Source organism: Caretta caretta, chromosome 3 (assembly GCF_965140235.1).
Source record: "Caretta caretta isolate rCarCar2 chromosome 3, rCarCar1.hap1, whole genome shotgun sequence".
Taxonomy (NCBI): Eukaryota; Metazoa; Chordata; order Testudines; family Cheloniidae; genus Caretta; species Caretta caretta.
In genome coordinates, this window is record NC_134208.1 from 165621928 (window position 1) to 165647563 (window position 25636).

Genomic DNA, 25636 nt, shown 5'->3' on the forward strand with positions numbered 1-25636 from the left:
ACAACTTAGTGTAATGGCATTTGACAGTATTGGCATTTTTGATACGACTTCTTTTGGCTAGCTCAGCATTCTGAAAAAATAAATAGTGTTTTCACTCTGTGATTGAAAGGGTTAAGTAGTACCAATTCATTACCACTCACAGAAGGATTTATTTTGTTCTCCTAAATCAGTTTTATTCCCCATTGTTATTATTCCCTTGGGTCAGCTCTTCCAATTGAAATCAATACAAGTGCAAGTGACACAATCAATCTAGATATTTGATTATGGATTTGAGACCCCCAGTCCTGCTCAGTGCTCTTTAGCTAGTCTCTTTCTGATAGCGTCCCTCGAGAACTGAAAATTCATATTGGCAGCCATGAATTATGAACGCAGATTTAGAAACCAGATAATAATCTCCATTTATGTACTGATGCTTCTTATAGGAAGGATGACAGAGACATTAAAAGATAAAGACTTGATGTTTGTAAACCTAACTGCTTATAAATATTTTTATTCTATAAGCTTTCTCCTGAAATAGAGAGGAAATTTACAAGACCTCATGGCTCATCTATAAAACCCCAAACAAAATAGATGAAATCTATGGTTATAAGCTATATTGTCAGTACAACATCACAGATGATGTAAACATTTTTATTATTTGCTTCTTTAGAGTCATTTATATACATTTTGGGTTCTCCTGAGAGAGACTGTATTCCATGCAGGTATCCTGCTAACATCACAGCCCAGTGAGCATCATGGTGCTGGTTGTACCCACCAATGGGCAAACAGATTTTCCTCTCCCCTGCACAGGTTTCTGGGAGACCTGCAACCTCCCAAAGAACAGCCATGCAGGGTCGGACCATTGGTCCATCTAGCCCAGTTTCCTGTCTTCTGACAGTGGCCAGTGCCAGATGCTTCAGAGGGAGTGAACAAAACAGGGCAGTTTTCCAGTGATCCATCCCCTGTCATCCAACCCCAGCTTCTGGAAATCAGAGGTTTAGGATACCCAGAGCATTGGGTTGAATCTCTGACCATCTCGGCTAATAGCCATTGATGGACTATCCTCCGTGAGCTTCTCTAATTCTTTTTTTAACCCAGTTATACTTTTGGCCTCACAATATCCCTTGGCAATTCCACAGGTTGACTGTGCATTGTGGGAAGTAGTATTTCCTTATGTTTGTTTTTAATCTACTTAATAGGCAGCAGATTAAAAACAAACATAAGGAAATACTACTTCTTCATTGGGTGACCCTGAGTTCTTAAGGGGTAAATAACACTTCCTTATTTACTTTCTCTACACCATTCATTATTTTATAGACTGCTATCTTATCATCCCTTAGTGATGTCTTTTCTAAGCTGAAGAGTCTGGTTTTTTAAATCTCTTCTTGGACAGAAGTTGTTCCATGCCCCTAATCATTTTGTTGCCCTTCTTCATACTACTTCTGGTTCAAATAGATCTTTTTTTGAGATGGAGCAACCAGAACTGCATGCAGTATTCAAGGCATGGGTGTACCATGAATTTATATAGGGGCATCATGATATTTTCTGTCTTATTATCTATCTCTTTCCCAATAGTTTCTAACATTTTGTTTGCTTTTTTGACTGATGCTGCACATTAAGCAGATATTTTCAGAGAACTATCCATGAGGACTCCAAGAGCTCTTTCTTGAGTAGTAACAGCTAATATAGACCCCATCATTTTGCACGTATAGATGGGATTAGGTTTTCCAATGTGAATTTCTTTGCACTTATCAATATTGAATTTCATCTGCCATTTTGTTTCCCAGTCACCCAGTTTTGTGAGATCCCTCAGTAACTCTTTGCAGTCAGATTTGGACTTAACTATCTTGAATAATTTTGCATCATCTGCAGATGTTTTTACCTCACTGTTCTTACCCTCTTTTCCAGATCATTTATGAATATGTTGAACAGCACTGTTTCCAAAACTGATCCTTGGGGTCCCTGCTGTTTACCTCTCTTCACTGTGAAAACTGACCATTTATGCCTACGCTTTCTTTCCTATTTTTTAATCAGTTACTGATCCATGAGAGGATCTTCCCTCTAATCCCATGACTTCTTACTTTGCCTAAGAGCCTTTGCTGTGGGACCATATTATGGGGTTTACAGACTCCTCTCTCTGGCTGTGGCAGGGGAAAAACTGGAGCAGTACTGGGCCTGGAAAGCTCTGCCCCTCAGATACTGGCAAGCATGCTCCTGGGGAAAAGAGCAGTATAAAAAAGAGCTCCAGAAGCCCAGACAGGAGGACTAGAGAAGACATTTCCAGGATGAGCACTGCCCTGAAGCTGGAGGAGAAAGAGCTCTTACTCAGGAGGTCTGGATGTGAGTCTTTCCCATATTTCTTTGAGACAACATGCCAGAGGTAGAGGTTGCCAGCATCAGCTCTGAGACTCTGAGGATTTAGAGCAAAGCACTATACTCAGACACCAGCCATGCCCCGAGCTGAGACATCGGATGGGGTAGGAAGTAGCCCGGGGAAGGAGAACAGGAGGTGGGCCATACATAGGCCAGCCCATGCTGTCACATTTTTAGGGCAAAGGGCTGGGACCCAGAGGAGCAGGAGGACAGGAGTCCCCCTTCTCACCTCAGATTCCCTACGCCTAGCACTGTGACAGGAAAGGCCAGGGGTTTACTGCCAAGGAAATTGACTCAGTTGAACCCCATCCAGGGTCTTGGACACACTGGGAGAAAAGAGATACTGAGGTTGGAGTCTAAAGGCCTTCTGACTGATCCAGCAACCCTGCTACAGACCTTGACAAAACCTGTCTGAGAGTCCAAGTACAGTGGATCAACTGGATCACCCTTTCCCACATGCTTGTTGACACCCTCAAAGAATTCTAATAGTTTCACAAGGCATGATTTCACTTAACAAAAGCCCTGTTGACTTTCCCAACATATCATGTTCATTTATGATAATTCTATTCTTTCAACCAATATGCATGGTATTGATGTTAGCTCACTGGCCAGTAATTGCCAGGATCACCTCTGGAACCTTTTTAAAAATTGGCATTACATTAGCTATCCTCTGGCCATCTGGTACAGGGGCGGATTTATGCAATAGGTTACATACCAGTTAGTAGTTCTGCAATTTTATACTTATCCCACTCTAGGGGTCTGTCAAGACTGGAGGTTTTTTACTCGCGTTTTAATTTGAATTCACTGATTCTCAGTTAACTAACACCATTCTAAATGCTAATGTAGGCACTGCAGAAATTTTTGTTCCTGGTTATCGTGCACCCCACTATTAGCTAAACTCTGCATGTTGGAAACAAAAAGCTGGATCATGAGCTCTTTAGGTCAGGTCTGTGTTTTCATGGTGTGTATGTACAGTGCCTAGCACAATGAGGCCCTCTTTCTTGATTGGTGCCCCTAGATGTGACTGCAGTAGAAATACTAAATAACAATAATGGATGTCCTTATGCAGTAGCTTCAGCACTCTTCTTGCTGTACTGTAAGAAATAGAAGCTCTTAGTAATGTGAGAGGCTCAGGTGCAAGGGGTGTAGATGATTTAAATGACAGTAAGAAAGTAGTAAATAGTTCATTCAAAGAGGAGAACTTTCTCTTCCCTGACAGATTTTTCCACTTACAAACAGCCAAGGAAAGTTAGGGTGTGAACACACAGGTTTTTCACTGGCAAGACTCTTGTGACTCAGTTGGATGAGCAAGAAGTAGGTGAGAGTGTCCAAGGAACTTTCTCCCACCTTGAACTGGGGATAGGCCCAAATGGTAGTCATCCATTGAGTGTAAGGACTTTGCTCACCTCCGCTAGCCATGACCCTTACTTCCCTGCATCAGCTAGCAAAGCAGGCTGATGAAGGAACAGATACATGTTTCATTCTAAGCAGTTGGTTCCCCCCTGAAACCCATGTGCCGGCCTGAGGCATGTTTCCTGCAGGAGCTCCTGCTTTGGCACTTCATCCTTAGACTAGCCTGTGAATTCTGCCCACAGTCTAGTCCAGAGGTGGGCAAACTACGGCCTGTGGGCCACATCCAGCCCACGGGACCCTCCTGCCCGACCCCTGAGCTCCTGGCCTGGGAGGCTAGTCTCCAGCCCTTCTGTTCCCTCTCCCCCGCAGCCTCAGCATGCCGCACCGCCAGCGCAACGCTCTGGCAGCCGGACCGCACAGTTGCAGACTCACCGCCAGCGTTCGGTGCTCCAGGCAGCATGGTTAGGGGGCAGGGAGCTGGGGGTGGGGTGGATAGAGGGCTGGGAAGTTGGGGGTGGTGGTCAGGGAGTGGGGGTGTGGATAAGGGTTGGGGCGGTCAGAGGGCAGGGCACAGGGGGGTTGGATGGGGCAGGGGTCCCGGGGGGGCAGTCAGGAAGGAGCGGGGGTTGGATGGGGCGGCAGGAGGCACTCAGGGGCAGGGGTTCCAGGGGCGGTCAGGACAGAGAGAAGGGGTGGTTAGATGGGGCAGAGGTCCCGGGGGGCAAGTCAGGAATGAAAGGTGGGGTTGGATGGGGCTGCAGGGGACAGTCAGGGTTGCGGGTCCTGGGGTGGTCAGGGGACAGGGAGCAGGAAGTGGTGGATGGGGTAGGAGTCCCAGAGGGGCTGTCAGGGGACAGGGAAGGTTGGATGGAGCAGGAGTCCCGGGGGAGCCATTGGGGCGAGAAGCGGGGCGTGGGGAGAGATTGGATAGGAGGCGGGGGCTGGGCCACGCCTGGCTGTTTGGGGAGACACAGCCCCCCCAACCACCCTCCATACAATTGTGGAAACCCGATTTGGCCCTCAGGCCAAAAAGTTTGCCCGCCCCGGTCTAGTCCATAAAAAGGAGTGAGCAAATAAAGACATGCCCCTTCCCATTTGCCACGTTAGGATTTAGACTTGTTTGCACTGATAAGAATAAGCAGGAATTTTCATGCATTGATAATAATACTTTCCCTTTACAAGGGCTCTTTGTTTGGGGCTCTGAAAGTACTTCACAAACCTTATTGATCACCACAGCCCTGTCAGATAGGTAGGTAGTATTAGCCTCAATTGACAGAGGGGGAAACTAAATCAGAGAGAGACTGAATGCTGTGCTCAGGAATGGAACTCAAGAGTTTAGACTCTGAGTCGTCTGCTGTGAGGGGCCATATGCCCTTTCTCTTTATTCTTTAAATATTCTGTACCTTTCATTTTTAAAACTATAACATGTTTTAATTATCATGGAAAAGTGTAAAAAAAAAAGGAAAAGTGCTTTCAGTTCAAGGATCATACAAAAGTTGGAAGCTATTCATTATTAATAAGAGTAGATGCTCATTTAGGATTGATAGCGGTAGTTGGATTTGCCATTTTATCACAGTTAACGTTGAGCTACCCATCTTTTATAAGGAGCTCTCATAACATCCAGCAACCGTCTCCAAGCCCTCAAAATGGGAATAAGGGTAGCCTATGATAAGAGAGACTCTCAATTACAGAGCACAGTTTCAAGGCTTGAGACCATGATCTATGTGTAAGAACAACACATCCGCCAACTCCAAGAGCAGAGGAACAAATAGCTGCTCAGTTGATAGAGACAAAGGTGGCAGTGCACTCATCTGGAAAAATAACAATTTGTTGAAAAGAGGAACAATAACTCAAACTGAAAAACAGAAAACTCACACTTTAAAAATAGTTATGGTAATTGGGAAGACACTGAAAAAACAGTTAATAGTATGTGATATCCACCCAAATAAAAATGGGGGGAAATATAATATGCTTTCTTAATGGCATAAAATCAATCTGTAATGTCTTTTGTTTTTAATTCTAAATACTATACTAGAAACATAAGGGGAGGAGAGAGTGGTGGAGGGAGGATTTTAGGTGGCAGTAAATATGCAGCTGGGGCTTTGGGAATGGAATTCATGAGTGCTGGACAATACGGCGGAATCAATGGAAGATAGAACAAACTTGTAGTGGAGGGAGTCTCTATGGTCACAGGACTTTGTCCAGAGGTGTTCAGTGGCACAGAACCAGAAATAGAGAGAAATACAAGTCTGGGCACACCTGGGGTTGGAAGGATGGACTTTTTGGTCATGGAGAGGGACAAAAAGAGAGCAGAGGGAGGGGAATCAACAACTGGAACAGCAAAGGAGAGAAAACAGGTCAAAGGGGTCTGAGAGCAGTTGAGAAGCCATGGACTTCAATGGATTGGAGGTTGTGGAAGGGCCAAGTGGGGAGAGAGTTGATGAGTGTTGGTAAGCCATGTTGAAGGAGGTTAGAAAATGGTAACATGGACATTAAATGATCAGAGAGAGAGAGAGAGAGAAGTGTTGAGTGAGGGCAAGGTGAATTGAGTGATTATTTCTGTGAAGGGAGGGAGTTGATACAGGGTTTGTAATCAAATGAAGACGTGAGGGTAAGGAGGCGGGTGGCTAACTGGTAAGGCAGGACATCGTTCTGGAAGATTAAGTTGTTGAGGTTGAAGGTGTGGGATTGTGAGAAGAGAAGGAGGTTTTGTGGAGTTTTAGATTTTCCTTCATGGGAAGGGTAGAGGGCTTGTATGGTTATTTGGCTCTTCATATTCTTTCTATTCACAAATAATTTATATTGAAGTCTAAATACAATTTGGGTCCAGTATTCATCGATCCAAAATTTCAGGGGGAAATATATATATATATATTTTTTGCTGTAGGTACATAAGGAGGCAATGTTATATAGTAGTTAAACCGGTAGTCTGGTCATGAGAACAGCTGGAGTCAGTTCCCAGTTCTGCCACTTACTGTTTTTGTGACTTGAGATAAGACACTTAACCTCTGTATCCCTGTTTGCCCACATGTAAAATAGGTATAAAAATAAGCATAGAGTGTTCTGCAGGTTCATTAGATAATGTTTGTGTAGTGCTTTGAGATCCTCAGTGAAAGTTCTATGATACTATAACTCATTTAGTAGCACCTTACAGCATGAGCAGTCCCACTGAAGTCAATGTGAGTATTTGTGGAGCAAGATTCTACTCAATGTAAGTAAGCATATCAGAATCTGGCCCTATATAAGAACAGTAGAAGTCAGAAATCATGTTTCAGAACATGAAACAGCCTTAAACTCAGTCTCACCAAATAAGGTGCCGTCTGAAGTACAGTAGTAGAAAATATTTGTTATCTTGTCTTTGTGACTAGAATGTGACAAAAACACCATATTTTCTGGGACGCTAACATAATGTTAAAAGGAAACAATCTAGTATTAAATATGTATGTGAGCATAAGTACTTTATTTTTATAGAGTGCCTTTCATCTTGAATGATTTCACAGCACTTTTCACATATCATACATGTAAAATGTAGCCCCTTCTAGGGTAGAGAACAGCAGTCAACCAGCATACAACACGCTGCCCGCAGGGGTGGGGAGAGAAATTTTTTTAATCCAGGAACGCCAAGCCAGGGAAAAAAACAGTGCTCTTATGAAAAAGCATCATGGGTTCTTTAATGTCCACAGAGAGTGGAAACGAACTTCGAAAATTCCTACCCCAAATTTCCACACTCTCAGTAAACTGCTTGGCATTGAAAATTTATTGCCTTAGTAATCAAGGACCTCAATAATAATAGTAATAAATATACCCAATGCTCCTTGAGGAAGGTGTGCCCACTTGATACAGAATGTACTTTTGTCATTTTGTGTACAGGATGCAGTTTTTCAATTTAACATCTTTTATACCTCAAAGTATAAATTTTTATCCAGATGGGGAAGGCTACCTTAAAAGAGAAACATTCCTACAAAAATACAGTTTTTGAATGTTAGAAGAATGTATTTGGGTTATTTTACTTCCTTTCTCATTATAGTCTTAGTCGTGAGAATGGTTTCATGTTATGCCATTTCTGTTCTCGTTACAACCTTTGTCACATGAATAAGATATCAGAATGCTAATACCTAATATACAGTATTCTGTGTCTGCTGGTACAATACTGTACTACTGTAACCTTTGCAATATTATGTATTCTGATTGGCTGTCCATTTCACCTCTTCCCCACAAGTTAATAAGGCCGTAAAAAGGAGAGAACTTGAAATGGCCAGCCAGTCAAATTACAGAATATTGAAAAGGTTAGAGCAGTACAGCACACAGAAAAAAATTACGGAATATATGAGGCATTAAAATTCTTGTGACAATGATTATAACAAGAATGGAAAAGGATACCCATTTATGTTATTTCAATCTAGTGAACCCCATAGGATGATGTACCCAGGACAGCATTAATTTACGCACCACCAAGCTGCATGAATTTTATGCACCTATTTACACTGGTATTCAATAGAAAGGATGTGCAGCTGCTTTGGAACCCCTTTTGAACTGTACTTCTAATGATACAGAGACCCTTCAACTAGAAACACCCCCAACTAGAATGCTGTGTAAAGCTTTACACTTTTTTTACAGTGATGTACAGGTGGAATGTCTATAAGTTATAAAAGGATGTTTTTACTACCTTACTTTTTTCTTGTTCTGCATTCTTTTCTGTGTTTGTAGATAGATATTGTTCGTTTTTAACAGAAAGTGAGAAAGTAAACTTATTTTTGGTAGCCTTTAGTTGGAGGGTCTTTGAGTATCATCATAATGACATGATAAAACACAGAGATGGGGGAAGAGCTATATTAAGGCAGGATCCTTATGATCCGCATGTAACAATATAGGTAGCAGCAGTAAGTCAAGAGAGAAAAAATCCAGGCTTCATCCAGGTGGCTGGGAGGGGAAAGAATCATGAGGACTGGTCCTGGTGTAAATGAGGAGTGACTCCATTGGAGTCAGTGAAGTTACGTTGGTGCAAAAAACTGTAAATGAGATCAGAATCAGGCAGAGTTGGGGAGAAAAGGAGAGAGCCTGACTGGAAGAAAGTCCTTCTGGGAATGAGTAAGATCAAGGAACCTGGGGAAACCTGGGATGGTGAAGAAGAGCTGTGCATGTATGTGTGGAGGGGTTCATATCTCTGAGAGCAGTGCAGGCCATTCAGGGGGAAGATTGGCAGGCTCGGGGGGAAGCTATTTTCTTCCTACTTGGGAATGCTCCTCCAGAATGGGCATGTCAGCAAGGTGGTGATGGGAACTTTTCTAATGAAGCATCAGCGATTGGTCATGCCAGGTACTGTGAGGCATGCCAGGTACTGTGAGGTTGACTGTTTGACCAAAGTGAAACCACTCCCCTTAAGGATTTAACAGCGTCTCAAACTATTGTTCACAGTGGAATATGGCACCCTTTGTAGGAAGCTGAGATTGGAACTAAGAGAGGGGTGGAGGGGTGGACACACATGAAAACTGGAAAGAGAGATGTACAATCTACTTATACTCCCAAATAAGGACCAAGCTGAGGCAGACTAGGCAGGAATGACATAGGGTGATATGAAATGCTTATCATCATAGCACTTTCTGTCAGGCTGAACCAATGCGGCTGCATTTTCCAGCCCACTGAAAGCAAAGTTTATGCAGTGAAAAGTGGTAAAGCTGCACATTGTATGTCACTCCCAGCAGGAGCAATTTGAGGACCTGCATTTTAAAAATATTTTTCTAATATTTTATTTTTGCTAGTAGCTGTAAGTAGCTTGGCTGGGAATGGCAATAAGAAACTCTTGGTCTGTGTTAGGAAAATGGTTGGTGCTCTTCAGTTTATAAATATATAAAGCAGTGAAGAATCTGAATTGCTGTGTTGTCTAACTCATTGTAAATGTGCAAGTTCATTTTTGAGCTGAATAGAATGGTTATATAATTACATACTTCTCATAATTATTGAGTAATTATATACTTCTTATAATTGCCGAGTAATCATTCTGCTATAACTAGAACTTAATGTTACAACTAATTGTATAATTACTGTGTATTAATGCTGTTATCCTGACAACTTAGAACAAAGTGTTGCCTTGTCGATTTGTTCCCCCTAAACTGCATTTTTAAAAATAAGATACTGTTGCTTGTTACCTATCTGGAAAGAGATTTAAAAAATAAGGAACACAAACAAGTGAGCAGGGAAATTATGTGTGCTCATCTAGGGCTTGTATGGTCTAGCATGAAAGGTGTTAACACATTTAAAAACCCTAGTGTAGACTGGGCAAGATACATTTTAACACATTAGTTGAGTGAGGTGAACCTTGGGGAGCCTGTGTTACAATATGAAGGTCTAATGTGTTAAAATACATCGTGCTTTGTCTACACTAGGTATTTAAAACTTATTCATGAGAACATCTTCACTAGCAGGTTTTAAATATATACCTTTTATCATAGCCCAGATAAGCCCTTAGGTAGACGACAGAAATTAGGGCTTGTATGTGTATATGGAGTTGGAGTTTGCACTTTACTGTGTTTTCTGTTCTTTCACTGTTCTTCATAACACAGTAGTGAAAGCACAAATACAAAGAGAGACTGCTTCATTGAGAGGCATATAGGGGTTTGAGATGCATATACAGACACCCAGATCAAGCAGTGGCCCCATTCACAATTCCCTTCTAGCAGGAGTAGAATGTGTGAGGTTGCATAGGGATGGTCTCAGGTGAATAATGCTACTTTTGCCGAAGTTTATCTGTACCTTTTGTGGAATGTGAAGAGTTGTTAGGCCAGATTTCTTGCATGAGACAAAATGCGTTCCTCATTACAGCATGTAAAATAGGGTCTTTTGGCATAGTTCTGTTCTCAGTTCCACTGGTGTAATCCAGATTAAATTTATTAACTTCAGTGAAGTTACTTGAATTTACGCTAGTGCAAATGAGATCAGCATCTGTCCCTGAGGTACATTGTGTTGCTTAGTGGTATTGTAATGGAGGCAGAATTTGGCCAACAGATAAATTGGACTTCAGTGGAGCCTGAAAAAAGGAATGCAAGACTAAAAGTTAAAAACACAAGAGGAAATAAATTTACAAAACTTTAGCTATGGAATAATCAAAACTGTGCCCTAAATTCCACCCAAGCAATTCTGTTGACATCAAGAAAGTGGCATGGCTGCAATTTGGGGCCAATACCTTTAAGTGAATTACAAAATGTTTGTAAGAATCACCAAATCAACATATGATAGTTGCATAGAGAGAACACTCAGAGTGTGCGCTGGCCTGAGTTTACTACTGTGTGTGAGGATGTAACTGAATGTGTTGGAAGTGCTATTGAAAGTGGTGTTTGAAGAACTGCTTCAAGCATAACAATGTGCTCAGTTTTAACAGTGCATATTAAACATACACAGAGAAGAATGGAGCCCAGTGAGTGTTCACAAAGGTGTAACTAGAACAGAATTTGTTTGTATTATTATTATTATTTTGAAATATGTATATCTGTTGTATTTTGGTTTTGCAGTGGACTCAGACTGGAGAACTGGAGAACACTTCTTTTGAGAATTACAACTCATATTGCCTTTATTCCAGATATTTTAAAATCCTACATCTTTCCATTCAGCTATTAGATATTCTGTCTAATCAGATACTTGTCACTGCGGTATTTGAACACTTCTGTGACCCTACCACTGATTTTTATGCAAAATTCACATTGACTTTAATGGGAGATGGTGATGATCATATTATCACCTGTATAGCATTTTACACGTTCAAAACATTGGACAGTAAATGAGCCCAGTTTTGCTCTCATATACCTAAGTGCAAATTCCCTATTCTCTTCTCTCTCATCTCAGGGCTTTTGGGTTTTGGGATGTATGAAAGGGTTGGATTTTCCAAGAGGCCTAAGGGATTTAGTCATGCAAATCTCCCAGTTCAACTGAAAGCCTGTAGGTTCCTTTGGACACTTCATAAAATAGAATACTGTCAATCTTTGTTCCTCCTTCACTAGGCACTAGATCCAAGATCACATTTGAGTCCATGTACTTTTCAACCAACGTTTGTAGTTCTCACATATGCAAATGGGAGTGATCTACCGCTTTGATGGAAGTACAAATTTCTAGGCAGAAATCCTGGCCCCATTAAGTCAATGAGAATTTTGCTGTTGACTTCTATGGGTCCAGGATTTCATCCCTAAACTTTTTGAATGATCCTGCTCATTTGAACAGCTCTGAAGCAACAGTCAGAACACTAATGACTCTCAAATGTTGGCCCATGTTTTCAGCCTATAGCAATCTCTTTCTGTACTGTATGGTTAGTTCTTATGGTACCTTACAAATACCACAAGCTATTCATGAAGAAAGGAGAAAATTGGGCACAAAATATTAAATGTTCAAATGGGGTCATCGCTTCCTCCCATTGAAGTCAATGGCAAAATCCGCATTGGCACCAGTAGCGTCAGACCTTGGTCCATAAAGAATAGGAATTGCAGTAGGTATAAAACCTAACTATTGTTCTCCCCACCTTTTTGTTTTGAACAGCTAGTGCTAATTACACTATTGTAAATGGCACAAAGATCTTACACAGCAGCAAAGAATCCAACATATGGGTGCCCATTAGAGGACTGATTCCATTTGCTAACTACACTATACAAGTAAATGCTTCCAATAGCCAAGGCTGCGTGATAAGTGATCCCATAACAATAGCCATGCCTCCAGGGGGTAAGTAGAAAAAAAGTTCTGTTACTCTGCATGTTACAAATATACCGTTATGTTGTGCTGTGTTGTTCTGTTGAACACATTGTTTATTATTGCAACTGAGGGCCTGGCTACACTGGAAACTTCAAAGTGCTGTCGTGAGAGCGCTCCCGCGTCAGCACTTTGAAGTGTGAGTGTGGTCGCGTGCGAGCGCTGGAAGAGAGCTCTCCCAGCGCTCCTGGTAATCCACCTCCACGAGGGCATAAGCTCCGAGTGCTGGGAGCCTGTTTACACTAGTGCTTTAAAGCACTCTGACTTGCTGCGCTCAGAAGGGTGATTTTTCACACCCCTGAGCCAGCAAGTTAGAGCGCTATAAAATGTAAGTGTAGCCAAGCCCGTAGTATTTGAAGTTCAGAGGAACGTTTGCGTTAGCAACTGTTGCTCGCAAAACGTTGGGTTCAGCTTCTAATACTGCCTATTGCACATCTTAAAAACTGTAAGATATCTGGGCAGAGGTAGATAGCCATAAGTTTGTGTGTGTGAATGTGAAATGTCCTGCATTTTTTGTTAATTTGCAAGAGGCACTCAGCTAGTATAGTGATAGGCTAGTCTGATACAAGAACCTAGATAAGTGCGCAGGCTGCAGAGGGTAATCAGATTTTGTATAGAAAGTGTAAGGTATGCACAAGAACAGTATAGGTTGGATATATTTTGAAGTGGTTGGTTTGTTAATGGTAAAGTTCAGTTTCAGCAGCATACTGGCTGGAATCACAAATTGGTGTAGATCTACTGAAATCAATGGAACTATGCTGATTTACACCAGGTGAGGATCCAGTGCACTTTTGGTAAGTTATTGATCAAGAAAGGTTTGAAATATGCTTCATACCACAGCAGAACAAATACCTGCAAACATTTTATCTGAATACTCACTGAAATGAAAGCCTGAATTCACATCAGATGGGTTTGTGTCCCTTTTGTATTGTCTTTATATTAATATTCTAATGAATGAATTTTCTAGCAGGAATGTTTGCAGAAACAGTGAAATGTAAGTGAATATTCCTAAAAGTGAATTTTGAATCTATAAATGAGAGCTAAACAACAGGCTGATCCTTAGTAGTATATTTATGGAGCAAAGGACCAGGAACAATGCCAGGGAACCTACATATACAGTAAAAACTAGCCAACATAACACAAATATCAAATAATACTCACAACGATATGTTTGCAAATAATGTACTGACCAAAAATTGTTTGTAAACAAATGTGTTGCAAATAACTTTGACTAAGGAAAAATTGTAAACTGTGTATGGACAATTCTTCAACAGGAAAAGAGGATCAATTCACATAATATACTATACACTTCTAATAGTGGACTAACCTCTATCCAATGCTAAGAAACAAAAATATGGTTTTATTATAATAAACTAAATTGGAGAAAAATTGTTTATTGAAGCTATCCATTAACATCGCATTTAATCTGTGTGTGATTGTTCGATTTGAAGGAAGAAATCAGAAATTTGGTGCTGACAGTTTTAAAAAATGAAAAGATACAGGATCTCTGAAGATAGGCAAGGATGTGCACAAGTTTATGATAGCCATTAGGATATACTTTCTTTCATCATTAGATTGTTGTTGATTACAATTAGGAAACTTATAGCTTTGAAATTATCTTTTTTATGACCTTGTGGTAGTTTAAAAGCAATACCTCATTGATTAAATAGGTTTTAGTTCATGCTTCCTTTTACTTAATGATCTGAAAACATATTATCCTGATTTACACATAAAATCATGCTGAAAGCATGTGGCATTCACTAGAATATGTGTGTTTAAGTAGAATTAAATTAGCACTGAGAGTTATTAAAGAAATCTTCCATACCATTTTCCACTGGATTGTGAGCCATACTGAAATGAATAATAAATGAATCAGTGCATATGAAAGAAGTACTGATATATATGACATTCTATAATCCATATTTACCTTTCCATTATGTTTTATTATAATCACTGTTTAATTTGAATGCAATAACATTCTAATTCATAATGCTATATTCTAAGTGTAATAGTTATTTATCAGTGGGACAAATCCTGTACATTGAAGTTATAGGGTGGAATACTGGCCCCATTGAAGTAAATGGAAATTTTGCCACTGACTTCACAGGGGCTGGGATTTCACTCATTGATATCAGTGGGAGTTTTGCTTGACCCCAAGGAATGAAACAAGGCTGCAGGATTTGATTCTGCACGGTTATAGATAAAAACTGTGGGTCAAATTCTGATAATTTATACCCATGCATGTCCTTGAACTGTGTACATGATGGCAGGATTTGACCCTATCTTAGACTCCATCTTTTAACCTCCATGGTTCTTGATCAATGAAATTTAAGACTATATCCGTGGGAAATAGTGACAGAAGCATTGTTTCATACAGAAGTGTTTAAAAAGTGTGATCAGGAATATAGAGCCACCTGTCGTAACTCATCACACAAGGGAGTGACAAAAATTGCTTGATTAAGTGGTGTGTAGCAAAGATGGTGAAGAGTTTTACTTAATACATTTGGAGATACTTGGACAGGGAAAGGGTTTCTTTGGACAGAAGATTGCCTAAAAAGGGAGGGTGGTCTCTGGAACACTACAAGGTTTATAGTATTTAGTAATGTATGGGGGTTGAGACCTAAATACATAAAGATTAATTATAGTCTTTTAGTGGGTGCAAAACTGTAGCAATAACTTTTCAAGGAGCACAAAAAACTCTACTGTTCAAAAATATGCACTATGGAGAATACATTATAGAGTATGATAAAAGGCCATAAATCAGGTGGAAAGGTAGAGAACAAATGAGAATTCTATCTTAATAGTCACAACAAATCAATACTATTAAATAGTGGGTATTTTTTCAGTTGATTCACTAATTTTCAGACAAGGTGTCTTTGTTTTCTTTGATTTTTGTTTGAAATATATTATACTTTATTAAGCCATGTACTATTATGCATATTGGTCTTATCAGTTACTTAAGAAAATCTATCATCTTAATTACTGGGAATGCAGTTCTTTGAGTTTACTTAAAATACCAAACCGAGTTGCAATGCTTAAATTCAATACTTTAAAAAAAACCCAAAAAAACCCATCTCAGAAATAAAGAATATATTTTATATAAGTGCTTGACTAGAATTGCAATTCAGGTTCAAGAGTTCTTGGAAAAGAATTAAAAAATAAAATAAAAATTGAATCCAAATGTTAATCCATAAATATGAAACTTTCTTTTGACCCCTTACCCTGTAGCGGTCCAGAGTTACTAATGGGGTTAGGATTTCAACTCTTAATGGGACTTGGTGCATTAGTGTTTTGTATGCATGGAATTCAGCATTCAGTTTAATAAGTGGTTGACATTGGTGATGTCCCTTAATTTGCTTAAATCTAATTGGCTCTTTTATCAGTCAAACCTGTATGGATTGGCAATTGATCAGAAAGGGTCAGCCATGACTGTGCATGTAGTTAAATGATGGAACCACGAGTTAAAGTCACTTTTGCATAATAATAAGCTGAAACCAGGAGAACAAATTATCTTAGAGTTGGAAGGCAAAGAAAGCAGAGAAGTTTTGCAGGATGTTCAAGTTCAGAACAAAGGCATTATGGAGTGTATAAATTTTAAATACACTGCATTTTGCCTCAAGACTTAAAGCTTATTTTTTTCCAGAAGAACTGAAATCTTGTCTGAAACTGTCTTTGTTACATCAAAGAACTGCACAGAAAGCAAAAAGAGACAGAAGAAGCATAAAAGGGCATAGTTTAAAATGATTAGTGACAAATTTCATACCGCAGAGGTAGAAACAGATTTCTTCTGAGTTTTCTATTTTCCCAAAAAGAATAAATTCATTCTATTTATCTTATCCTAAACTGCTTTGGTAGAAGTTGTAAAAGGTACTTGTTAACAAGCCTCTGCACCATTTTGAGGTTTTAAGCTAATAAAAAATGCTGGAAATAAAATTGTTTTAAAATTAATTGAATTAGCTAAATGCATTTAAGGTTTGAAAATGATATAAAAAATACAAAATGTAAACTGCAAACAAAATCCCCTTTACATAGTATGCATATATTAATAAGTATTATTTATTTGTGATATGGTAGCACCCAAAGACCTCTCTCTGTATCAGGGTGACATTGCACTAGATGGTGTACAAACAGAGAGGAAGATGCATACCATCACTGGTGCAAAGAGCTTCCATTCCAGTTAGACAAGAAACAGTTGAAGTGTTGTGGAAGGGATTACAATATGCTGTACTTTTAAAATGGAGACAATAATACTTCCATGCTCTCATTTTTCAGTTGCCTTGTCTATTTGGATTGTAAGCAAAGATTCTCTCCTAATATACAATTGTACAATGCCCAGTTGGCGCCTCTAAGTGCAACTATAATAAAAATAACAAATAATTATAATAAATAAATAACATCTGAGCAAAATGATCAGGATGATGGCAGATATTCTCATTGTGCCAGATTTGTGTCCTCTTTTTGTATGTTTGTTTTATTTATATTACAAACACTTAGATTAGATGTTGTGTTCTTTGTTTTTTTCATGATACTTAGGGTTGAAGTGTGAGTGAGAACAGGATTGTTGGAGTGAGACAGGGAAACTGAGGGGGAAGGAGGTAGAAGGGGAAGGGGGAAAGGAAGGAAGGTGAGCACAGTTGAGAGGCAGAGTGGAGTGAATATTCAGGAGTCTGTGAAGGCTCTTCCTGGCTGCTTGTGCTGTATTCCATGTGGACGGAGGAGGGGAGGCCAGCTGCTTTGAGGAAGGAGCCCCCTAGGCTTCTGGGCTCCTTCTGGCTGTTGCTCTGTTCCCATGTGAAAGAGGGAAGGGAAGCCACTAGAGCTGCATGGAAGGTTTTCAGTGAAACAGATGTTCATCAGTGTGATGGAGTGTGTACCCCACACAGGCCCTGACAGGGTTAATATGGACCTGAGAGGGCAATTAACATACCTGGCAGATAGAGAAAGCCAACCTAACTGACAATGAAGACCAGCTAAAGAGGGGCTGGTTGCAGAGGTGCCGACTTCCCACATTCCCCGGGGGTGCTTGACCCCCGCTCTGCCCGAGGCCCCACCCCCACTTCATCCCTTCTCCCAATCCCCCACCCACGCCCCGCCTCTTCCCACCCCCTGCCTACAGACAGCAACTGCACCATACCTGGCCATGAGAAGGTGCTCCTGCGGTGAATGAATCCCCTGTACAATGAGGAAATGCCAATTAATTGCAACGGAAACTCTTTGTGGGAATGTCCCAGTTTCTCAGGTCCCGGATGGGATTTCTGGCCCAAACTAGAGAGAGAGAAAGAAACTGACTCTATAGCTCATGGTTAAGGCACTTTCCTGGGATGTGTAGACTCAGGTTCAAGTTCCTACTCCAATAAATATTTAGTTATTTGTACAAGTTGGAACAGCTTCAGCAGAAAAGATTGAGAGAGACCCACTCTAGAATAGCCAGTAGTCTGGTGGTAGGGGCACTCATCTGGAATTAGGGGACTCAGGTTCATGACACTGGTCTGAATCATGCAGAGCAGACACTTGAGCTAGGGTTTCCCACAGCCCAGGTGAGTGCCCAACCACCAGGCTATTAGCAATTCCAGAAGGGGTGTCTTTTGACAAGCTTCACAAATCTCTTGATTCTAGCCTGATGAGGAATGGGGAAACTTTCAAAATCTCAAAAACCTTTGTGGGCTGGGAAAACCAATTCCCTTCCCACCTCTAGAAGCCACTCTCTAATTAAGAAAATGGCTGCATAAACAGTGAAAGGGATCTCTTTAATTTTTAGCATAATTTATGGAACATATTTGTATTTATGATTAACTCAGATACCGAGATGCACAAGTGAGGGAGCTTTCAGTTTCTTTACTGGACTCATCCTCCATTGGGTCTTTTTCTCATGGCGCTCAGCTTCCTCCATGCTCAGGCTATTCTTTTCTTTATTCACAAGATTGAAAAGTGAGCCTGCTTGTGTACAGCCCTTGGTGTTTGATCACCAACTACTTACATGACCACAAATATTGCAGCCAGAGGACCCCCTGACACTTTTACCTTAGGGAGCAAGCTATGAGACTGGATATTAGACCACATGACAGAGATCATTGACCTAATTTTATAAATAAATAAGAGCCAGATTGTGCTATCTTTTATACTGGTGAGCATTTACTCATAAAAGTAGTCTCCTTGAAGACATTGGGACTACTTGAATGAATGAATATTTAGTGATGTAAGGATGGGATGGTCAGGTCCAAAGTATTTAAGGATGGGGCTAAAGGCCACAATATTGGGGTTATTCCTGTGACCCAGTGGGTATGAATTGCCATGCCATGAGAGTCCATGTTAAATCTGGTCCAATAAAAAAAAGGAAAAAGTTTCATCAAAATTTTTGAAATTTTGAGTAATTTCATTCCAAAACAAAATTTTAAAAAAATCATGTTTCTTGAATTTTTTAATTAAAAAAGCAAATATTTCAAATTTCTGATGTTGATGGTGATATTTCATCTCCATCCTCAGTCCTTATCCTCCCCACATGCCCCGTTTTGCCTCTAAATGGAATGGAATAATGTTTGGGATGGGGGGAGCCATTGTCCTTTTTGTAGCCTTTTCCAAACTTCTTATTTTAAAAAGTGAGAGTGGCAACAGGGAAAATATGAAATCAGAAAAAAATAAGAATGAAAAAAGATGTTTTGATCTCATTCTGTTGCATTCAGTGACAAAAAGGAAAAGCTCAAGGTTTTGGTATTTTGAAATATCAACATTTTAAAATACTTAATTTTGAAATTTCTGATATTTCAAAATAGCAGCAGTTCCAGTTTGGATGAAAAACTGGAATCTTTTTAAGAAACAGAAGGTTCTCAGAAAAGTTTTCACTTACCCCAAAAGACCATTTGTGTGTGTTTGGGGGAGAGGGCGTTAAAAGGTTTTGAATGAAAATTTTGATCACCATTCAATAAGCAGGCAGTGTCTGAGGAGAGGATATGCTAGTGCTATGTCATTCAGCAATGTCCTGCTTAATTAAGGAGTAACAATGATAAACTGTGTGGACATCCAGCTTTTGGCCATAAGGATGGTGGCATGGGATATGAGGGTAGGGTTGTAAATGTGTTTATGTAGTAAAGTGGGAGTTGTTCTCATGTCTCAAATGAAACAAAAATCCCCCTCTAGCCTCAGCTATATTTATCTGATTGTCACTTTCATTAGTTCTCCTTCCCGCTTTTATCCTCCCTTTCCTAATCTGTGCAGCAAATCATTTTCAGGGAACTGATAGTGAGTGAGTGAGAGTGAGTGTGTGTGTGTGTGTGTGTGTGTGGGCTGGCAGGTGGGGGAAGGGTTGGGGAAAGGCAGTATTATATTTTCTAGCTGGCCTAAGACAAAGTGCAAATGGGGGGCAAGGGGAGCACAGGTGAAGACCACATTTTCAAATTCAAATGGGGGTGGGGCACAGTGGTACATCTGCCTCACTGAATTTGAGCCACCCAGGGACCAATTTGAGGCAGCTGTTCTAAATTGCACCTAGTTTCAACAAACCTCCCCTCTCTGGTTATCATCAGTTCAGTGGCATTCTTGCCACACCTCTTTCCTCTAACCTAGCCTGCAAGAGCCCTGTCTCCTGTCCCCTCCTTTGGGAGCTGTGAAGGCGTGGCATAGCTGTAGCTAAACCACCCAAGGATTCTCCATACACTTGGGCAATCACTGCTTAGCTGTTACATGAGTTTTGAGGCTACTTCGTCCAGAAGCAGTGTAAAGCAGCTAGAGTGAGGAGGTTATCAAAGACCTGACCCAGTATCTGCAGCTTTGTATGATCTGGGAGGTTCTGGATATTCGTACTGGATTTGGGAATGCAGATGAGACAACACATCAAACAGCTCAAGATAGTACATTTATAAAGGTGCAATTAACCCAAAAGCTGATGTGGCCAGTTACAAAGTGATTGCCCTAGCGCATGGTGAATTGGGTGGCTTAGCTGTAGCTAGGTGCAGGGGGCTCACTCTAGATCTCTGCAGAACTTTAGTCATTAGCATGAGTCTTAAGTGATGCATAGTCATTTGCAGACAAACTGTACCAGAATATATTTTATGCTAGAGAACTAGAAACTGATATATGAACACAGAAAAATATATAAAAAATATGGAAACCAGGCTGTTGTGGGATTTAGCAGTGGATGGTATTTTAAAATGGCAGTCTCTCACCATATAAACTTCTTGTCCGTCCTATTCAAGTGTGTATAAAACAAGTGCACAATTTAGACGATGTATGCAATTTAAATAAAATCTTAAGCCTATTTGTGCACTGTTTTTCATTCAGTGTAAATCTTTCCAAGACTGTTAAGAACTGCTAATAAAGTCGTCATGCTTTGTGATACATCCTACAATAAAAATATTTATGTTCCTAGTGAAAATATACCGAATATGAATCACATCATGAATTTGTCCTGTCACCTGTTTTTACATATATACAAGTTGTGGGGGGGTTGGGAACCTATTTTTTATGCTGCTGCAGTCGCATGATTTGAGCCCTTTTCTACACTCCTTTTATTTTATTTTGGACAACACTGCTGCAATTTCTACAACAAGATGGCATTTTCATAAACTGGGAGTCGAGGCCAATTTCAGGTTTTTGTCATTTACTTTTTGTACTTCCTGCATTAAGGCATCATGATTGTAGAGGTTATTCTACTTATAAAACATATGACTAAAGCACCAACTTTGTGTTAGTGAGCACAGCAGAGGAAGCTTTGAAGTTCCTCTGCTTACAATGGACTCTACAAGCCTCCAGCAAAGTTCTGCCAGCCTAACGCGTTTACATATTCTCATGTGGTTTACATAGGGGGAGAAAGAAATTAAGGGACTCTCTTAAGAGCTTCCTGAGGGCAAGAATAGAAGGGTGGAGAGAAATCAAAACCACTGTTTTTCTCCTCTTCACCAGGGGATAAAAAGAGAGACATTGTTCCTTAAGAATCATTGCCATAAAAGTGCTCTTGCCTTTGTATCTTTCCTTTCTGATTAAAATAGCCCCTATATGGCTTGCATTTTGTTTAGTTTGAAAATAAATCTGATCCTATCTTTAACTTCCATTTGGTTCTTAAGTCTCTTCAGAATTCATGCTATTTTTAAAAAGAGATCTATTTATTTTGGAGTCACGTCTATCACTGGATATTGACCTCCCCCTACTTATCATAATTTATCATTCTCTCTCTTATCGTGAAGGAGCCTCGGTGGTGCAATTCTTAGGGTTAACTGGCTGGCCTGCAGGAGAGAATAAGCTGTTCCATGACAAGAGGTGAAATAACTTGCTCCTTTCTCAAAGCAAGGGGAAATCAGTGGAGAACCTCAAACTGTCTGTGCCACAGTGCATTCTCTGGTCTGCTCATTACAAAGCACAGTTATACACTGGCCCTTATTGTGGAGGTTAAGGTTGCGATCAAGTTCTTTGTGAATCCTGCCAATAGCATTGGATGCTGACCTCCATGCAGTTTTTTTTCTTCTCATCATGACTTTTTTTCTGTGTCTGCGTGATTGTACACACATACATGTGTGTTACACTTCTGTTTGTAGCTTTGTGTCCGTGTGCAGCCCCTTACCTCTGCCTCTGACAAAAACAAAAAAAAAACCTCTCACTTAAAAAGGATCTGGTCAAGGGATGGCTTCCTACTGAAGTTACTATCCTAATCACTCATGATGGGAGAGAGAAGTGACTCATGTCACAATGGCACTATTCAGCATCGTCTTAATATTTATATAGTGATTTACTGTTTTTAAAGCTCCCTGTAAACATTCACTAATTAGCCCTCAACACTCTTGTGAAGCAGCTGTTCTCACTTTACAGAAACAAAAAGAAAAGGCGTACTTGTGGCACCTTAGAGACTAACCAATTTATCTGAGCATAAGCTTTCGTGAGCTACAGAAACAGAGGCTTACATTCTGGTCTGGTCACAGACATGCAGGCACTGGGGTTTCACACACATCACCAACGCTGAATTTGGCCACAAAGGGAGTCAATGTCTGAGCAGAGAACTCGGATCATTGCCTGATGATAGATCTCTACACTGTTCTCTGGGAAGGTGAATGTTTTCACTGTCATCTGAAAATGCAAAATGCTGTTATTACTGTGTCACAGCTTCACAGACCAAACGACACACTCACAGCTCTTTGGTGCGTCCCATTGCAAGAAAACATGCAGTTACTTTTCTTCTCTTTTTTGTTTTGTTCTTCTCAGAAGTTTTGAGGACTCTGTTGAACTATAGCTCAGACCATCACTCTTAGGAAAATTACCATTTTCAGAGTATTGTGTGAAATTGGAGTATTGGAGACTCCTGTTGATTTTAGTGGGAGTCAGGCAGCTAAAAAACCTCCACAATGGTTTTGAAAGCTTACTCCATAAAATCAGTGGCATGGTCTCTTGGTTTAAAAAAAAGGAAGTATTAATTGCCTTTTACATTTCTTGAAAAACAATAGAAGAAAACTGGAGTAGTGTTTTCATGAGTCTTCCTTTCCATCCCTTCATGTGCTGTCATTTATATATGCAGAGTTGGCAGTAGTGCCTCTGCTTATGTTTTGGGATGCGGGGCAAAACACAGCCAACTTAGCTTGGACTTGGATACGTGCTACAGTGAAACTAAAGTGATTACAAACAATTAGGCTAGGCCAGCCAATCGTTGAACAAGAAACCAGTGTTCAAGTCCTTTGTAGTCAAGATGCTGAGGGGCAGATCCTCAATGGTGTACAAATGGAGCTATGGCAGTTAGCACCTGCTGAGGATCTGGTGCCAACGGTGCATTAATGAATATACGGTGTATTTGTAATGTCTTTAACAACAGAGTGAATATCCAAAAGTGAATATCATATTTAATAATTGTATTGAGATCAATGAATAGAAAGCATTGTAGGCTCAATTGTACTGAGCAAGCTTAGTTCTTCTGCCCCAGGAGAAGACCAGGAACTGGATTATGACTGTGTCACAGTCTGCTTCCTGGTTCCCCTTTTCTCTTTTAGCCCTGAATTTGGCAGAGATTATTTCCCTTGGGGTCCTGGCTAAAAAGGACTATTTTTCCTTAGTCAGCATTATTGTTATTAGATATTAGATATTGACACAACCCTGATTACACCTCAATGCTGCAAAGCTAACTTGCAACTTCTTTACTTATGGACCAGATTCTGATACCTTTGCTCAGAACAAGTAACATCTTACTCATACTGCCAATCAAATGACTTATTTGTCAGGGTGAGTAAGTTTCAGAATCTGGTCCTAAATTGGCTATTTTCTAATATGTATTAATTTATGGATATTGCCACTATGATACCAGCTTGTAATGTGACGTGACAGCCATAGCATAGTAGCTGGCAGTTTTGAGAAGTGATAAGAATTTTTGTTTACTCTGTAAATTTTACTGTTTGGGTTTATCAGGCTGGATCTCACTTGTTACATGAGAAAATAACTAATAGTTACATAGACATTGTGTTTTGCTATTTTTCTAATAGTAATAATTTCCTCCTACAACTAAAGGCCTGATCCTACTGTTTTGCATGTAGATCTTCTGTTGTTAGTACAGCGTGCCAGTCAATGACAGGCTTGGGTGATGTAGGCAAAACTGCTCTACAGTATGAATGATCACTGATTCCATTAAATGAGTTCCCCCCACTTCCTGTGATATGCACACATTTTCCCCATTAGCACTCACGGGTATAGAGGCACAAGCAAATGTTGAGAAGAGAAAAAGCCGCAGAATGTGGTGGTTTGCTTTGTGGAGCTGACTATATCACTTTATATATGAATGTAAGGAAAGCTGCTAACAATTGTGATATATTAAATTATAACTGAGAACTAATTCAGAGATCAAAGGTGCTCTTTGGGAGAGATCATTTTACCTGGTAGGAAAATGATTACCTTTTTTCCCAGTCTCATATTTGTACTGTATGTCTTGGAAATATCATTCCCTAAAGTTTCTGAATCTTGATGTTTAATTGAACACAAAGGTCTTTGAGCAGCACAATGGGAGTGGGGGGCCTGGTTTGTTGGTAGAACTGTGTAGACGGAAATTGAAATGTACATGTTTTTTCTCATTTATCAAAGAAGTGCAAGAATCTAAACTGGCATTTTATATCAAATGAATTATGAACTGTGTACTGTGTACCTAAGGGAACAACAACCAAATTAGACTTTTCTTTAAAAAAAAAAAAGAGAGAGAGAGAGAGAAAAAAATAGGCTTTTAATAAAATATACAATCAGTTTTGGTGTTTTGTCTGAGCCTGCCATACGCTGTAGTTTTTTTTTGTAAACTAGAGCATACTGGCTACTTCAAAGGGTATATGCTTTATAGAGAATTGAAGGCAGTAGGTTAAGATAATGCACAAACTAGCATTTCCACTTAATATTGTTGCTTTGATGGGTTTGTTTTCATTCCCATTCACCTCTGGTAAGCAGGAAATGATATTCTTCTTCATACTAGAAAATACAGTTTAACTGAAGAAAGTAGTAAGATAATTTCTTAGCTTCCATTTGCTAAAATACAGTTGTAACTAAAAGGAAATTTACAGAAAGCTAAGATTTAGAAGACACTACTAAACCATTTAGGAGTAAATTTTTGAAGGATTACACATGCAGTTTTTAGGTGCATGACTCACATTTCCATTAAATGGACAAAGCTTCCTATAACCGGGGAAAGGAAAGGAGGTAAAGACCCCATGAAGTCCAGTGGGAACCAAGTTATACCAATTTATGACCATGGAAGATGTTTAGATGCTGCGGTACTGGGCCCTTAAACCATAAGGTAGACAGGAAGGGAATGGCTAAAACCCCATGTATTCTCTGGGAATGTATCCCTTTGTCTTCATGGTGCTTTTCAGTATACATTTTCTTATGCACCAAACCCAAGAACAGGTTGTTATTCTTATACAGCAAAAATTTACTTTACCCAGATAAATTCCAGAAGATTAAGGAAATTGGTATGTATGTAATCTCATGGTCTAACTCTCTGTACTTCTCACACAGTACTACAGAGTAAGCAGTGGAGAAGCTTATTCATTAACATATTCACAGAATCTGAATTACAGTGAAGCCAAACCACCTTTATTTATTTTATTACAGTAGCACCTTGAGGCTCAAGAGCCAAAGCCCTAATGTGATGTGTATGATGCACGTTACACATATTAAAAGATAGTCCCTCCCCTGAAAAGCTCACAATATAAACGGGACAAGACAAACAATGATTGGGAAAAAATAAGTAGTATGGTTAACC

The 25636-nt window shown here is 40.0% G+C and overlaps 1 protein-coding gene across 1 annotated transcript in view; it reads left to right on the plus strand.

Moving 5' to 3' along the window:
- Positions 1-25636, plus strand: part of USH2A (usherin) — a 580026-nt gene that overhangs the window by 350254 nt on the left and 204136 nt on the right. The window contains exon 37 of the mRNA XM_048843172.2: positions 12226-12405. Within this exon, the coding sequence (XP_048699129.2) occupies positions 12226-12405 (180 nt within the window). The remainder of the gene's footprint in view (positions 1-12225; positions 12406-25636) is intronic.